The 19,052-nt window shown below is 37.5% G+C and overlaps 1 protein-coding gene across 4 annotated transcripts in view; it reads left to right on the top strand.

Moving 5' to 3' along the window:
• LOC150081042 (phosphatase and actin regulator 2-like) overlaps window positions 1-19,052 on the top strand; it is a 286,501-nt gene that overhangs the window by 51,123 nt on the left and 216,326 nt on the right. The window contains exon 1 of one of the 4 annotated variants that reach the window (XM_090381994.1): window positions 17,228-17,332. The exons of 2 other annotated variants lie outside the window; for them this stretch is intronic. Coding sequence is in view for 1 of the 2 variants with exons in the window: in XM_090381991.1 (XP_090238117.1) it covers window positions 17,497-17,527 (31 nt within the window). In the remaining variant the exon portion in view is untranslated. Of the gene's footprint in view, window positions 1-17,227; window positions 17,333-17,467; window positions 17,528-19,052 lie in introns of those variants that run through there. One more of the 4 variants, XM_090381991.1, reaches the window with a different exon arrangement.

The raw sequence follows: 19,052 nt of genomic DNA, 5'->3' as shown, positions 1-19,052 counted from the left end.
TGAAATGAGTCATCTCGAACAGCGATCGGTCAATCATATGACTCACCCTTCTCCTGCGGTGGTGCCTAGAGCTGCAGCGATTTCATGACTGTGTCAGATATCCGGAAACCTATTTTTAATTTTCGGATTAGTTTTCAACATTTTGATACAGATAGGCCATAGCCGGAAATTTTCAAATAGCGCAGACAGCGGTATTCATCCAAAATTTCCAACTGTTTGGTTGCTGGCTACTAGTGGTGAAAATAGTTCAGAGTTTTTGGCGTCTTAATGCGTTGATATGCTCCATGTTTAGGGGTATATGCAATTGTGAGAGTAATTTCTCAGCAGTAGAACATGTAAAGTATCGAAATCAACCCATTGTGGAAACATTTTTCTTTTATTGTGATTACAGTATGGGTTTGGTTGGTAAGCACCAAAGAACTAAAGCCACGAAGCGTAAGTACGTATATCGTGTCTAAAAATTACATGTATTCTAGACTGATTTGCATATACATGAGGGAAAATCCTACCCCTCAGTGAAAATTGCTTCGAAGAATCTTCTCCAATCTAGTGGGAATAAACAGCTCTATTTTTATACTGTTACTGAGATTAATTCAGTAATTTATCGTCCCCAAAATTGACACTTAATTTTTGAATTATTAGAATCTTTCTAAGAACTGCCGTGTTTTATTTTAAAACACTGTGGATGAAGTTGTAATTTTTATTTTTTGATTGTATTATTATTTATTATTATGTTATTTCTCCCAATGGGGGAGGGAGGGTTCCACCCTGTGACGGGTACTGGTGCTAAGTTCACGGGGCGATTATTTACCTTCCCCAAAATTTGCCTTAATTTTTTTGAATTATTAGAATTTTTCTGAGAACTGTCTTGTTTATTTTATATGAGGTATGTCTGGCTACTATTACTGGTCGAGAAATTTTCTGACTATTTTACAGGTGTTTGGGATAGTGGCGGACTGGCCATAAGACTTACCGGGGAAACCTCGGTGGGACGGAGGCCGGTGTGATTTTCAGTATTGCACTCTGAGTTCTGATACATTTGTTAGTTTTTCCTGGTAAGAATTTTTGACCCAGTCCGCCTCTGGTTCGGGATCGCAGCTTTCTGGAATTCCATGTATTGGGCGGCCTATGGCTGTTAGGTTCTTATGTAGGCTCTTTGGTACCATGCCGGTGGTCGTTACTCGTGTCACATCTCTTTTACTTCCTATCTAAGGTCTGTGTACTTCCTGATCTTTTACTGGTGGTTGCTGGTATTTGGGCATTGCTGTGTGACTGTGTCGATCAGGTAGGTTCGTACTTGCAGTACGGTATACTTCCTTTGAGTAACTGGTATTTCTTTGCTAGCTTCTGATGAGTACCGCAGCCAACGGTGATATGCTTGTTTGTTTCTGGGAAAAGGTGGCATCCTCAATATGTATTTTCTGTAGTTCCTGGTGTTGATTGTCTACTCTTGAATGGCGAGCATGAGTGCTTCTGTCTCAGGAAGAGCGCCTCGCTAGTGAGCCATGCGTTGGAAGCCCCCCTCCCTATCTATGTAGTCCTGATGGAGATCATTGTAGTGCCTGCCATGGAGTGCCTTTTCTTTCCATTTTTCGGTCTTCTTTTCTTCCGTCCGGGTGGGTGGCGATCTCATCGTTGAATTTTAGCGGGGTGTGCCATTTGTCTGTCTTCCTTATTGCCTGGTAGATTGGCGCTGTATTTTTCTCGGAAATTATCCTTCAGGTTCTTAAATATTCTTTCAGCGGCATAGTGCAGGGGACATCAAGAAATGGAAATTGGTGAAATAATGAGTACTGCATAGAGTTTTTATGGCAGCCCTACTTGTCATTTACGGATAATTTAGCAGTACTCTAATATACTCCCTCTCCTGTTTGCCCAAGTACAGGGAGGGAAAGACTGCCATGATCAAAACATATACATATGAAAAAACTGAAAATAATCAAGTTACATAAAAATAAATATAATTAAATATCAGACTAGAGTCCAAACTCCGGTTTCAGTCAGCTTATCGTAAAGAGCTGCATCTACTCAGTCTGTCGGTACGAGGAACTCCTTGTAGGAAAGCCAGCAACCAGCACAAGGAGCTGCCGAGAACAGAACTGCCAGCACAAGGAGCTGAAGTTGCAGTGGATATAGCAAAACGCTGAAGCCACAGTAGATAAGGAAAAACACCGTAAGGAGCTGTGTCTGAACAGCACAAAGAGATGCCGTGGAAATTTCTTCCAGTGTTGACAGCACCATGAACTGCTAAAGAATGTCTAGTGTAGACATTACACTAGACAGAAAATACACTGGTGATATGAAAGTTGAATTTGGCGTTTAATAATAACTTTTTTATTGCTGCTAAGTACGGTACATGTACTAGTAACAATAATTCTCATCACGGCGACATGGCCAGGAGTTTCGGTCTTCTTTTCTTTCGTCCTGGTGGGTGGCCATCTCATCGTTGAATTCGAGCCATTGATGTGGAAGTGGACACCCACCTCTGCCTTTAATTTTTTAAAGAATTATTCTCAGACGTTTCGTGCTACTTCCTGTACCAGACAGGCTGCAAGAGCAGGGTTTTGTCAATGATATACAGGAATTTTGCTAGCAAGGAAAAGGAGGTGATTATCCCTTTATACAAGGCAATGGTCAGGCCATACCTTTAGTACGGCGTACAGGTCTGGAGGCCTCATTTGCTTGAGCGTGTACAGTGAAGAGCAACAAGAGGCTTAAATTCTACAAATTGCAGCGGCTGGAGACTAGGCACCTGCGAGGTGATCTGATTGAGTTGTATGCGGCCTCGAATGGGTTCAGCACGCACAATTCTGATGGGATTCTTCCGCTTGCCCATATTAAGAACCTGATAGGACATGAATTCAAATTGAGGGAAGACAGTTGTAGAATAGATGTGCGGAAGTTTGTCTTTAGCCAGCGGGTGGTTAATTGCTGGAACAAACTTAACTTCCATCTGTCGTTGTGGAAGTTGATAGCTTAAATAAATTCAAGGAGGAACTGGACAAACTTTTAGAGGGAATGGTTGTGTTATTGTTTTATTATTATTATTATTATTTTTTTTTTGGCTGATGCTACATAAGCTTTCGTTCTTGCATCACATGCCTCTATTATTACTATTACTTTAGTGACTTAAAGACAACAGAACTGGTTAAATTATCGTGACTTTTACACAGAGTTGTTAATTTGATTACGCATTTCTTGTTAATACAGTATTTAGCCTTTACGCCTATTACGCGTACTTATGTGTAATAGAACATGAATTAGTCAATAGATAGCTATTAGTAAACATCTGGTAAAGATTAATTTTAGCAGTTTAATTAATTTTGTTAATCAGTTATTGATTTTATTTAAGATTAAAATTTAATAAATAATATTAAACTCAAGTAAATAGATAGCCATGAATACTGTCCTTATGACACCATCCGCTGGTTTATAATTACACTGTATTTAAAGGTTCTGTACTTATACTTTCAAACTAAATTTTTGAATCAAAACTTCGGTTAAGGTCTTCCGGGGCCAGTCATAGTTTGTACCTGAGAATGAGGTTATTCAGATAGAGAGAGAATAGGGATTTGGATGTTGTAGGATTGGACGTCTGTTTGGCGGCTATTCTTTGTGAGTGTCTTTATTGTGTTGGTTAATTCAAGATTGCGTTAGAAGGGAAGTTTTTTTCGTGGTGTAATTATTATTTCTATTTTTGTTTTTTATCCGGTCTAATATGCTTTTGAAAATATGCATGTGGTTAATGTCTATCTGCATGTCTTTGTTTTTGGTTAATATTGTTTGTTGTGCCCAATAATGAAGGATAATTTGCACAAGTCTGCGTTTCCTTTACCTGTTAGTGATTTAGGATACAGGCGTTCTTAAAATCCCATTTGGTGCTCCTCGCACCAGGTGGGGATGCAGGATCCCATTTTGGGATCCTGCATCCCCACCTGGTGCGACATCCCAATCCCATTTTGGGATCCTGCATCGTGGGCTATGTCATATTTATGTTCTTTAATTCTTTTGAATAATTTTCTACCAAATTGCCCAATATACAGTTTTGGCAATATTTGCATTTTAAATTATACACTAGGTGTTTTGTGGAAAAGGTAAGGTAAGGTCAGGGGAGGTGTTTTTTTTTTTTTTTTTTAACCACATTTTTAACGGTGTCAGTTCTTGTAAATGTGGCGTAAAAACCCATGACTATTTTGACTAAGTTTTTGATCTGGTCTTTGTCAGATGAGTATTTGTTGAAAATCTCTCGTTGTTTTATTTTATTTTATTTTTTTTTTTTTCGTTATGAGTATTTGTGGATATCTGTTGTTTCTAATCATTTGGGAAAATCTCTTGAAACTTCTAGTGCTTGATCTCTGCATAGCCGAAAAGTTCTAAACCAAACTTTTAAGGATGCCTATTTTTATGTTCGGGAGATTGATTGGAATTAAAGTTTATAATAATAGCAGTGTTTGTTGATTTTCTGTATATTTCTATTAGAACTATTATATTTAACAAGAGATGTGGGTATACCATTGTCTTTCTCTGTTTATATTTTAAATTTTCTAATCGATGTGGGCAAATGGTTAGAATATCGTCGACATATTTACCCCAGTATATTAGTTTTAGAGAGAAATTGCTAAGGCTACATCTTCAAATGCACTCATGAAGATTGCTGCAAGTAGGGGAGAGAGAAGAGAATATTGCCCATACTCAGTCTGACTTTTTGTTTGTACAGGGTATTTGGAAAATTTGAAGTAGCCTTCTCCAACTGTAAGATCAGTTAAGTAAAAATATCTTTTGTGGGGGAGAGGGTAACGAGGTTGTGTTAATAACTTGGTCGCTTTGTTGTATATAATTTTTCTTATAGGTGATATGTACTATGCTACGTTGCGTCTGGAGTGTGTTTTTCAATTAAAAATTAGTTTAATGGGGTACCTTTCTTTCTGGATTTCTATATATCGAATAAGTTCGGGGGATTTGGGTTATCTGGAAGTAGGTTCTTGAATATGTTTTCTTCTATTTTGTTTTCTGATTTTAGCCTTTTTATTTTTGTCTTTATTTTATTTGCGATTCTATTGGTAGGGTCTTTTTTGGATACAGAGTGGATATTGTTTTCCGCTAGTGGATTGAGTAGTTTACTTTTGTAATCTTCGCTACTACAACGTTCCTTTTAATTGGTTTTTGTAATATGTAAGTTGCCGTCTCTGATCTTAGTTGGGAGATGTTTTTCGAACGCCTTGCGGTAATCAATGTAGGCAGTGTACAAGTTGTAATGCTTCTTGTAGGCTTGCTCCATAATTGATACACCTATGGTGAATTGCTTGCTCCCTGCATCCCTTCTGTTGTTCAGAGATGATGACCTCTTAAGTGGCCCGTTATCTTATATTCTTGGCTTTGCGTGTGGTCAGGATCTTGTACGAGAGGTGATAATTTAATTCGCGGACTGGTGCAAAATTTTGTTTACTGCGCGAACTTTCCATAACTGCCGCTAGAGGCGCTGTCTTTGATCGCTACTGAGCAGACTCTGTGTGCGCATGCTAGTACTTGTCGAGCTAGTGTTGCGTGAAGGTAGTTTTTTTTTTTTTTTTTAGCTGCGTGTCACTGACGATCGTTTTGAAGCAAGTATCAATCCGTACATACAGATTGAGCAGCGATATGTGATTCATTATTGTGTCAGATGGGGCTTAAATGCATCGGAAACAGTTAAAAGAGATGAATGAGGCGTATGGTAATGAGTGTCTTGGTAGGACAGCCATATTCCGGTGTGACCGAACACTGTGGTGTGAAGTTTCTCCAAGCCAGTGCCGAGGTTCTGCCACATCCCCTTTATCACCGGACTTATCCCCGTGCGATTTCTTCCTGTTTCCACGTGTTAAAAAAGCTCTGAAAGGCAACCGTTTTGCGTCCGACACAACGATGCTTGCAGATCTACAACGGGAGCACTTCGCAGTCTTTCGAAAAATGGCTTGCAAAAAGCATTTAATGAGTGGGTACGACGGTGGCGAAAGTGTGCAAAGTTCAAGGGAGAGTATTTCGAGAAGGAGAAAGCTACAAAAGATTCAGATGATAACAATTAAGATAAGATTTTGCACTAGTCTGCGAATTAAATGATTACCCCCTTCCCGTAGATAGTTGGAAGACAGGTGATCAGTCTGTACTTTGTCGGGTTTTTGTTATCTTTGTCTTTAGGTGATTCCTTGATTTAGATACTCTGGGATCGTCTCGGTGGTGCGTTATCATCCGATGAATTACCCAGTGGGTGCTTGTGTGTACTATTGAACTTCTTGTACCAATAACAGTTGTGGATGTCGTCTATTCTGGAGTTCGCCAATTGTGGGACTTCCTGATCGCCCGTTGTATTTCAAGAACATTATGGCCCTGTTGCCCTTGAGCCGTAAAAGCCCATAAACAAAACAAAAAAAAAAAAAAAAAATGTTATTTTTCTCTTTCATGATTCTCCTATCTCTTGTGTGTCCTTGGTTTTCTTCCGTTCCAGGTCTATCCGGGGAGAGGGGGGGCGTGCTAATTTCCGTGCTCCAAAGGTTTCCCCAGAACTCCTCGCTGGCCTTTTGGTCGGTTACTATCCTCGCTTCATCTTGTTCAATGCCCCTGTAAAAGACTATTTGGTTTGCTACAATAATAATAATTATTATTATGTTTTATTTAGGTTATGGAGTTACTTAAATTTGTTTTTATCAAGATTAAAACTTTTCACCTTTTTCTAATCTTGATTAAAACTTAATCAAGTTTAGTATTGCAAAATTCTAAATCATTATAATGAGTAATAAATGTGTTTACTTGGTTCTAATAAAATATTTAAGTAGCTTTTTCATTACTAATACAGAGAAAATATTGATAATCAAAAAATGTAACCCTTGAGCATACTAATCTGGTCATTACTGATCCACTGCCCTCGCGGTAGCACATTAGTTGCGATCACCGTCCTTTCTACACCGGTGGAAAAGGCCCGAATTTGAATCTCCGCTAGTGACACAAGTGATTTTTTTTTTTTTTTTCGCAACTTCGCTGAGTTAGTCAGTCTCGGGTGAGGATTGCATGATTATATCATCTGGAAAATCAGGTTTCTCGTCCAGCAAACAGGCATATCGAGCACAGAGCAAGTTAAAGAAACAATATACTGACCGTTATAGCCTTAGTCGTTTTCCTCCTTAACACACACTGATCTACACAGCGGACTTATTTGATTCTTTTGTAATTGTCTGGTCAAAAATAAATATTTGATGGTTGTTCATTCGTAAAAGCATGTTGTTTGTCTTCTGGAGCATTGTTCGCATCCACGATTATTTTTAGTGGGGTTTGCAACACGGGAAGGGAGTCTGCAGTAAGCTCTCTTGTTCCATTTTAATATGTGTTTTTCGTACGCTGGTAACATACACAGAGTTGGCTTTGCATTAGCAATACCCCCTTTTGTAGTAATGGACTGGTCTCTAACTCTGGGTGAAGGCTCAAAGTCGGGAACTGCTGATATAAGATTTTAGTCTGCACACGATCAGATTTTGAGTATTTCCTAGGAAGAATGAGTCAGCACCAAGATCTTTCCGACTTCAATCATAGAATGCTTATGGGAACAAGACGTTCAGGTGCCAGTATCTTGACAACGGCCAACATGGTTTTAAGTGCTTCCGTTCTGTGGTGTTAAGAGTCTATCGTGGCTGGCTTAACAACGAGCCAATTGGTCACACGTAGAACACCCAAGTGGTCGATGCCCGTGGCGAACGTCCTATGTCTCGTCTCATAGCATACCAGCAACGCAGCACAGTGGCCCAGCTAACCACCCAGTACATCATAAGAACAGCAAGACCAATATCGACATGGATTACATCGTGTACATAGTGTCAAGCGGCACCGGCAGTTTCCCCACAAAGCTCCGCTTATCAGTTCTATTGTGTTGAATACTGTACTCCGTAAAGGCCAGATAGTGCGAGTGAGTGATATCTGGGTTATGTTGTTCATTTGGCCTCTTTGGTTTGGGACATGGGCTATGCACTGGACATTAACTGTTATGGGCTCTAGTAGTCGACGGCCGTCACAGGTACCCATGCTCACTGCGAGACACACGAAACAGCACCGACACTAGACTACCGACATGTGGAAATCTGTCGCCTTTTCGGCAACAAATTTCAGCATGTCGGTGATTAATTCCGTTTCCAACTCTTTCGTGTGATGGGCATATTCGCATATGGAGAAAGCAACACGAGGACATGGCACCTGGATGCACCGTTGCTGTTGGGCAGGCTGGAAGCGGTGGTGTTATGATTTGGCGACTGTTTTAGTGGCATTCCCGGGTTCTCTGATTACCGTTAATCAACAGTAATCAGAGAACGCTCGATGGGAACGCTTACCTTTCTGTCATCGTTGATCAAGTACAACTTTTTTTTTTCTTTTTTTTTTTTTTGCGGGCTACCGAGAGTGGGCACCCTTTGGTCTAGCATTTCTACCATTGTATCTGGGACTTTTGTGCTGTTAGCACATACACAGTGTAGTGGATCCATGTGCCTTGGGACGAGCACCGGTTGCCAGGTGTTGGCTGCTGTCTGGAGGCTAGATGGCCTGGATAGCATAAACACACATTATACACAACATAAAAATTTTACACTTTTTTCCCCCCTCTTCCAGGCCTTCGGTAATTCCGGTTTCGTTATTACAGACAGTAAAATTAGGTGGAATTGGATTAATGTCTAGGGGCCACCAATGACCATATATACAAGTACAACCCTTCATATGATAGTGTATTCAGACAACTTCTGCATCTATCAACAAATCAACGCGCCAGCTCACAAGGTCCGGCAGGTTTCAGGAACAGGACAGTGAATTCACCGTCTTCCCATGGCCCAACTCAGCCGATCGCAACCCAATTGAGCATGTCTGGAACTTACTGGAAAAGGACATTCGGCATTACGACCATCTACCATACAATGTTATGGGCATTACTGGACATATCCAACGCACTGCGTGTTACCTAACTACTTTTTATTTCTACTTTTTATGAACTAAGAATATAATTCGGACTACCCCTTCCTGTTACCTCAGATCCTCACATCGTGATAGGCAGTCAACATTTCTGTAATGTATTTGATTTATTTCCTATTAGCACTTTTTTTTTTTTTTTTTGATTTTTATATATATAAACAGTAGTTCAGTTCCGTCCACTGGGTGTTTTTGTTACATGCGAACAGTGGATGGTGAAGACAATACATTCGTACTCATCTGCGAATGCCCCTGAAAACAGTCAATTCAATATCGTGCACTGTGTGAATTGAATGTCATTACGACACAAATTAACGAAAACAAAAATAAATTTTCATAAAAATATTTATACTGAGAGGTAAAAAAAAAGGTTATGTATGCAGTGCGTTACATTCAGGGATATTTGATTTTTTTTTTCCCTTCTTTTTTCTGTGATTAATACAAGTGAAAAGGAATAATTACTTTGTTATTAATGGATTAACTAAAAATATATAAAAGTAATTGTTCCCACTTTATTGCACATACTGTACTTCATAAATCATAATATTTACTCAACGTTTGTAATACTTTATTTCCTAAATAAAAATTGAAATTCAACGCGTATTTCACGGATCTTCTGTGATTTAATAACATTAACAAATTGTAACACGTACCTCAGATCCTCACATCGTGGTATGCAGTCAACATTTCTGTAATGTACTTTATTTCCTATAAATAAGTAAAGTACATTATCTGTCAACTGTTTTTAATAACAGTTGAAAGGTAACACGTATTTCACATTTCTGCTGCGCTTGCTACGTATATTACGCAAATAGCAATGATACACGATTTATATTTTTACTAAACTTATAATAAAAACGAGCGCATCAAACAGCCACCACTTCATATGTGCATCCCTCATATTGCTTATTTATTCCTCCAGTCAGGACACTGCACCAAACTATCCATTGCTTTAGATAAAATGTACGATATATGAATAGTCTCTGATATGTGTGAAAGGGGGGGGACAGTAATTGTCGATTTATATTTGTCCAATTTTAATGAAATCTCGATCGCTTGACAAAATTTCTTAAAAGAGCCAAATATAACATTTCATGTAAATTCGCCCACTGGGAGTCGACTTGTACTTGTGTGAACAACCAGACAGGCGGACACTGAAGACAGTAGGGACTATAAGCATATATGCCAGTGTGCCTAAAACATTGAATACAGGATTCAGATTAAATTAGAACACCAATAATACGATTTTTTAACAATACTCTTAATGTGCTAAACTATCAGATCTAGATGTTCCTCTTCTCAGTCGTATTTTCTTTTTTCGAAGAAATGGAAAGGAAAAGTCAATGTATTGCCGATCATATGTTTTAATTTTTCTTAGAGAATAAAAATATTTTTCGAATTCCTTATCGGAATTAGCAAATTTCATGAGTACGAGGCAGTTTCTGGCTTTGTGCAATTTAAATTTTCATTCACATAGGATTTTTTCCTCTTGAAATGCTACTGCAATTTTTTTTTTTTTTTTTTATTCGGTGGAAATCACTATATAATGTATATAGTGATTTCTTACGCAACCCCAAGTGAATATCCTTTTTGCCATTGTTGTGCTGCACAGTTTGATACTTCTCATCTTCTATTCCGTGTGAATCAATGACTTGGTCATCGTTTATTTAATAGATTGTTCCATAATCTTAGTACTGTATAGTAATCTGCTTTACTTCTTTCCATCTTATATCCCAGTTGCAAGTAGCATTTGTTGGCCTTACCATCCTTATTTTATATAGCACATGCAAGATTGATTGATTTCGGTTTTAATGGCGCAAAAACAACTAAAGTTATAATGCCGTCAAGAACAATCCACACAGGCAAGAAAATAGACACTAAATCTTGTGAAAGGCATCTCAAATTATTGTGTGGCGCAATATTATATTAATAACTAACACCTCTCTGAAAAGAGAAATATAATGTTACTCATTAGTAACGATATACTTCAAAAAATAGTGCAGTTTGTGGTGTATTTACTTCTCCATTACCTTGTATGAGGATTGAGGTAAATGTTTACTTCACTTTAGATCAGATTGTCGAACTGGCGGCTGTCAAATTTTTTTGCGCGGTCCCCAAGACTTTCAGCTTGTACAGGTTAACATTGTTAAACTATTTATCTATCGATAGTTTTATTTATTATATATACTGACCTACAAGAAAATGTAGACATTAAAAGAATGAGAAATGAATGTTATAGAGCGTGGCAAAATACCTGGTGTACTTCTACCTTGGGTAGGGAGACCTGTAGGTTTTTTCCCGAGGTTGCTGATTATGGTAAGAAAATGGACTGGTTCAATCCTGGCTTATATGTTACGTTTCTGTATACCAGTCATGGCAGTCTTAACTCTAAATTGTTCTCATTCGGATTAACACACACTCCTGTCTGCAGTTGTGTGGTGCTCAAGAAACTGTTGAGCACCTCATCTTTCATTGTCCTCTGTATGATGATTTAAGACTGGACTTGCAACTTCTCACAAATGTATTCAATTGCTCTGTCCTGAGTATTATGCTGCCTTCTCCACCAATGCGGAGAAAATGTTTAAACGGAGGAAAAGAATTCTTACTCCTGAGGTTCAGTAAAATACTAACCTAATGTTAACTGATAGAAAAATACCGCCGCCTGTCGGTTAGTTGGAAAGATTTTACTGTTTTTTTTTTTTTTTTTTTGAACTTTAGATGGAAGGGTTTAGGGCCCTTTTTATTGTTTTGGAAACCAAAAATTGTAACCATTCTTTTGAAGTATAAATCTGTGTAACAGTCAGCTGGTTTTTGGATTCTCTTACCTGATGTACTAATCAGTCTGCTGGACTCCAAAGTCCAGTGTTTATTTTGTATCATTACAATTATCATTACCATTGTAAATAACCTTTATGTATCATCATCATTGTAAATAGCCTTTATGTATCATTATCTATAGTTGCTTTAAATTGTACACCATGTATACTGTTACCTTTTAGCGGCTGATAGGGGAAACCCTGGGGCCCGCAAAACTTTAATAAAATACTTGAATTTATTTATTGTGTAAGTGCCACCTGCCAGGCAATAGCATCTCTGCCATTTTTAAAAAATCCAGGATCAGATTATAATGAATTTCTTATTCAGATGCCAATAAATTAAACCTATATGAAAATAATGGTTAAGGGTGATACTTGAAGGACACGAATCAAATTTAAGTGAAATTCATAAATTATAGGATCCTTCATGAATGTTGCTGGTTATGAGACGCGTGTTTTTGTGCAAGAGAAAATACATAAAAATATTTAATAGTATGAATCAGAGCTGTAATACTCAATACGTTCTACGTTGATAATAATATTTGAAAAATAATAAGAGGAGTTTACCTCAATATAGTACGTAGAACACTTCCGTATGATACCCTCCAGAAATTAAAACGGAAACAACGTTAAAATCGACAACTTACCGGTACATTAGAGTAAAATATAAATAATTAAAAAAAAAAAAAAAATATATATATATATATATATATATATATATATATTTTAATTATATATATTTTACTCCAATGTACCGGTAAGTTGTCGATTTTTTTCGTTTTAATTTCTGGAGGGTATCATACGGAAGTATTCTACGTACTATATTGAGGTAAACTCATTATTTTTCAAAAAATATTTTATATATATTTGTTGAGTAATTCTGTATAGTGCTGTGAACAGTAGCAAAACACAGAGCACTTCTGTGTTTGCCGTCCATTGTTTAGATCAGCATTACTGAAAGAATGAGGTCATGGTCTTGAACCACGGTCCACGAGAGTGCTATTGCACTTTGGCTCTGACCACTCGGCTACGTTTCTCGATCTGTGGGTCGCGATCCACCGGTTTACTGCAGAAAAATGTTCTCGTTTATACTTCTGTATGTGCGGCCACCACGCAAGAGGAGTTTACAGTAATTCATGAATATAATCGTTAATAGTATTTAGAAGTCCCGCGAGCTTGAACCACGGTGGGTTGAGAAATTCTGATAAAGCACAAAGGTACCATTTAATATATGTAATAAGTACTTTTTTTTGTTAATTCTATCTATGCTTTGGATATGAAAAGTTAAGAGAAGTCAAGTGAGTCGCGTTTTAAAAAAAATAAAAGTTAAACTTTGGTTTAGACTATTATTATTTATTTTGTTTAGATTTATTATATATGAGATACCAACTACCAAAAGAATTGTAACTTGATTTTCTAATAACCTTTCCGTGTACCACATTGCGACATTTTAAGCCGATGATTCCAACCTAAGGTAGTATGCGAAAACGTACATATATTAGGTTGAAATCACTGGCTTAAAATATCTTCGTGTTCAGCAAAAGTTGAGTATAATTTGTTGAACATCATCACATGATGTATTTTATTTATTTTGCTGTTTTTTTGATTTATTTTATATTAGTTTTAGTGCGGTTTTTGTATTATTATTTTTGTAGAATCAGTGTTTCTCAACTTTTTTCAGACACCGGGCAACTTTTACATATGAGATAAAGCCACGGACCATAAAACATGGAAATATATTAATAACTGTTGTTTAAATACAATAATATGTAGTATACAGTAACGAACAAAAAAACTGCATCACTTGTGAATTTTGCAAATACAGTAGAACCCCGATAAGTTTTTCAAGGGACTGGACGTTTAGAACTTCTTAGAAGGGAAAATAACCTAAGGGTATGAAATATTAACTACACAAATAAAAATGAAAAGATACACATACATAAGTTAAAGATAATTTTTAAGTACTATTTCAGAATTTATAAATATTTCATTGTGTATGTGGGAAACATTTTTAAACTGAGGATTTCTAATTGCTTAACATTCTGTTCATTAAACTCCTTACCAAATACCCATTACCAAGTTGGATCAGCTCCGTTGAAGTTCCAACGTACCTTAAAAGGTCACAATTACAATAAGACAGAGCAACAATCCGCTAAGTAATTCAGAACTGGAAAGTTGAACATCAGAACTTAACGGCATATATGCATCACTGTGCTTCACGTGGTCGATGTATCCAATTATGAATATTGATGAAAACGATTGCAAGATGTCACTTCCATTTCAAAATGTTTCTACTAAAAAGGATTTAGCGCTGAAAGCCTCAGACTACGGAAAATTCACTAATCGACCAAGTCAGTGCCAAGCATAATTTATTTTAGTTCGTAGTAAACCACCGAAGTAGGTGAAATGGCATTAGTTTGGTGATATCTCATATTGTGAATGCCTGCACAACGAGTTGCCCTGATATCGCACTACCTCGAATAAGGAACGCTTCGACAGTGGATTCTCGAAGAGGCAACACTTCTCGGCAGATACCACTTCTGCCGCGAATAAGTAACACTAGTCTTCTGCATTGCAAAGCGTTGCTTATTAGGGGTAGTGCAATATCAGGGCAATCGTTGTGAAGGCATTCACAATATGAGATACATGAATATCAAAAAAGGATGCCATTTCACTTACTTCAGTGATTTACTACGAACTAAAATGATGATATGCAATAACTTGTTCGATTATCAAAATGTTCATATTGTTTAATATATTTTGAAATTAAGAATAAAAAATTTGTATATTTCAAAAACGTATTAAGTGGGTAAACGTCATTACAATAATAGACTGTGTATTCTTTATCATAAAACTTTTTACCTGGGAAACTTCTTACGCGGAAAAATAATGCATTACAATATATAGAGGTGAAACTGGGACTTAAGAAACCAAACCTAATAGAGGGGAAAACTTATGCGCGAATTTGTTATCCGGGTTCTACTGTAATGTGCTATGCGCTGCATTGTGGGTTCGAATGCATTTGTTAGATGGGATATATATCTCTGTGAATGAAATCCAATAAAAATACTCCACCTGATATACCTAATTGCCATAAATATCATCCCAAAGGGTAAAATGCGTAATTATTGGAAATATGAGAAATCGTGCAAATGGCAATCATGACAACCAAACATACATTTTATTACATTTACGTGAATAAACTGAAATGACAAGTTAACTTAATAGTATTGTGTACTGTAAATCAGCAAAATAAGTCCTCAATATTTCGTTGTTCCTCCTCGAGCTGCAATTACAGCCTTGCAACGATCTGGCATAGAGTTAATCAACTTCTGGATATGGTTGCCCAATTTCGTGGTACCGCACCCTTACAGTGCTTTCCTCCTGCTGAATCTTACTTGTTAGCTTCTTCTGAGCAATTTTAGACGACAGTATGTACCAGCAATTTTCAATAGGGTTCAAATTTGCACTGTTGCATGGCCAGTCCACCACTGTAATGCCAGCATTTCTTAAAGAACATGGCTGCACCTTAAGCTTAATTTAGCTATGCAGATTGAATTTCGATTTGGCAGAAAAGATGACGGTGTCCCATTGCTCCTTTGTCCATGAACATGGGTTTTAGCCCAAGCAAGTCGCTTCTTCCTCATTTGTTGGGTCAACAAAGGTTTTTTCTTGGACCCGATAGGCATGCAGACCACATTCCGAAAGCCGTCTTTGGATAGTTCGTGCACTTGTTTCAACACCAGAGGCAATCTCAAAGTCCAGTTTTAGATCAGGAGTATTAGCATGGCGATTACGAAGGCATGGTCGTTTCAAATGTCGATCTGGGAACGGCGTAGTCACTTTCTTACGGCCTGACCCAGGTCTTCTCTTCACATCACCGATTTCACGCTTTAATTTCAGCGCCCGGGATACTGTTGACTGGACTATTTTATCAGCGATAGCACACGTAGAAAGCCCTTCCTGGGACAGCGTAACAGCTACACTTTTTTTTTTTTATTGGTGTCAACTGAACATATGGAGCCATGCTTATACCTCCGCAAAACAGGATACTAATGCGCGTGTACACCCAACGCCGTATTTATAGAAACGGCTGATGTAATACCTTGCAATTACTGTTTGATGCAATAGAATCGCTATCTGACGCAATACCTTTTGCTTTGCGAAAACAAAATGACTGTAATCAAATAATATCTTATACGTTTCACTACAATTATAACTTTTTTTAAGGTTATAATTGTAGTGAATTGCTATTTTCCGCCACTGTAGATTACGTTGTTGATATATCTGTATCACCAAAGAGAGAGAGAGAGAGCTCTGTTTTATTGTGAAGTTTCGCGGACCACAGGTTGGGAAACACTCATTTAGTTCATTGAGCGATCCTACGTCGCAGGGATGGATACATGTGCAGTAGTTTTTCATTAAGTTGATTGGTTTAATGCCTTAGCATATATGGCTGTTCAGGGGCGAAGTTAAATAATATTGTTTATTGTTTGGTTTTTAGGAGCATTAGCAACTAAAGCCATATTGCTCCGGGAATATGCGGTGGTCATTCCCTGACCTTTCCGCATCCTCCGTATTTGGTGGTGACGGGCTCGAACCACGGTCTAATCAAGAAGTGTGTGCTACGCACTGCTGCTCCTTCCCACCTGGCTACGGAGGCGCCCACGCGAAGTTAAACCCTCTCGGCTACCACAGCAATTGTAATTGCCATCACTTCGTCGGTTTGCTGGAAAAACTAATTATAGACGTTATATATTGATGCCACATGGCATTTAACATACACCTGAGGGGTTAACTCTGTAACTTCAAATGAACTAACTAAATAAAAAATAATAATAAAAATATTTATTAAATGACTCACATACGAAAGTTATGTGTTCGAATTCATACACTATCGCAAAAATGCACGGCCCATTGTTAACTGAGTTTTTTTTTTTTTTTTTGTTTAGCTTTGTTGTTGTAATAGTGAATTTCTCTGGCGAAGGGCACCGAAGAGTATAAAAATTTATTGATTTTAATTCAATTTGTTTATATGGTTAACTAATTTTTGGTACTTTGCTATGGCAGTTTAACATTTCGTCTGAAGATGGCGCCAGTAATGACATTTATTTTGTACTTCATCATATTTTAAAGACACATTATTTCTGAAAACAATTGACTGTATTTCTTAATTTTTATTTTCCGATTCATTGCGTTTTAAATTAACCGAACGATCTATTTGGCCATTGCCTTTTTAATGAATAACTGAGTATAAAGGAATCATACAGACTTAAATTTAGTATTATTAGCAAAGTGAATTGTCACATGATCCTACTTAAAGTAGAGGACAGTATTGATCGACTGTGTAACTTCTGAGAGGGAAAGCGTGTGTGAGTGAAGGGGGACACACAGTAGTATCACGATAGGGAGAGACACACATACTCTCATATTCCTTAAATGTTATCTGCCTCACGCATCCCGTAAAGTGCTCGTGCAACCGCCAGAAGTAGCTTAGTCCTCGATTCCAGACGTTGGTATCCTCTTAGCACAATGTGATGTCACACGTAAGCCATGTTATTTAGGGCGAACGTAACTATAAGAAAGATCTTGGCGTAGTGAATATTTCTTGTCATCAAAAGTTGGTAAATCGGAACAACATTCGTTTGCGATACTTCCTTAATTCTGTTTTTTATCAGGTATAGTCCTTCAAAATAGCTACTTCGTTGCTATGGTGATCGGATGTTGTTCCAGCAAACAAGGTAAAATATTTTTGAATGAATATTCTTTATTCTGCAGAAGGCTTTTTTGTTTACGGATGGTGTCCATTTCGCATCTGCTATTGATCATTAAATCTTGAGTAATTTGTGCAAGTAATTAAAATTACTTGGTTTAGTTATTAAGTTATTACCGGGGGTCATTTATTCCAGTAAAAGGCTTGTGACCAAGACAGGGTTAAAAAGGCATAATATTAAAATCTTATGTAATATAATGGAACTGAAACAGTCTTTCCACAGCGTTCCGCCAGCTTTACTGCTTAGTATTAGTGACTCATACTTTCATATACAAGCTCTTCTTCTATTTATTTACTTATAAAACGCACATTCAAAATTGCTTTGAATATCCGCTGGACTGAAGTGGTAATCTCTTTTTACAAGACGAGTAATGGCCCTTCTTTCTTCCCCATTGTTTTCCAACGAATAATAATGTTATGTACAAGCTTTCCTTACTACACATTGAATAATAATTTTGGAAGATAACAGCATACTGTATTTAATATTTTATGTAGCTTGTTTATTAATTTCTAAGTTTTATGAAGAAAATAAAAATACATCAAATGTTAAAATAATAACACATTAATCTCATTCTAGTCAGTTTTTTTTTTTATTATTACTATTTTAAGAGTGAGGTGTGGGGCTTGCATTCCAGCGCTTAGTTTCACGAATCGCTGTGTCATTGATGAAATACCAACTGAATCATTTTCTGATATTGCAGTCGAGAGAACTTTAATTTATATTGGCAAAGCATAGCCATGTGTGACACATTTGAATACTACTTTTCACCTATAGACGAAAGTTTAATGCTGAAAAGACGTTTGTTTTAGTTAATTTCGTATTTTCTTGCGATTATATTTGCATATGGCCTAGTCATGCTAATAATGAAACTCTTTACACATATCGCTTTTGCCTGTTTATTCTCTCTAACGTTTGTGCCTTGAATGGGTTGAGCACGCTGAATTCTGATGGGATCCTTCCACTTGTTCAGATTATGAACCTAAGGGGGCATAAATTCAAATTAAGAAAAGACAGATGTAGAATAGATGTGCGGAAATTTGCCTTTAGCCAGCGGGTGGTTAATTGCTGGAACAAACTTCCATCTGTCGTGGAAGTTTATAGGTTAAATAAATTTAAGGAGGAACTGGACAGGCATTTGGAGGGAATGGTGCGTTTTTTTTTTTTTTTTTTTTGCTGATGCTGCATAAGCTCATACACTTGCTTTCTCGCATCACATGCCACTACTACTACTACCTATCCGTAAACTTTTCTTTCGGCATTATGTGCCTTTCCGTACTGCTGCGTCGTTCTATAGATTTTTGAAGGCGTTACCTCTCCAGGATTTAATATTAAGGTGGGGAGGAATTGCTGAGCGTTGCTCGATCTTGGTGATGTAATATCATATGAGTCGGGAGGGGGGGCTCCAAGTGTGGCCGCTGATTGCACCAAAATGCAAGTTACTGCTGCGCAACTCTACAGATGATGATGATTAGTGGGGGAGGGGTGAGTAGGG

The sequence above is a fragment of the Mastigoproctus giganteus genome, chromosome 9 (genome assembly GCF_048544385.1).
Source record: "Mastigoproctus giganteus isolate SK-2022 chromosome 9, ASM4854438v1, whole genome shotgun sequence".
NCBI lineage: Eukaryota > Metazoa > Arthropoda > Arachnida > Uropygi > Thelyphonidae > Mastigoproctus > Mastigoproctus giganteus.
The sequence above is the reverse complement of the archived record's forward strand: the minus strand, read 5'-3'. Positions and strand labels throughout refer to the sequence as shown.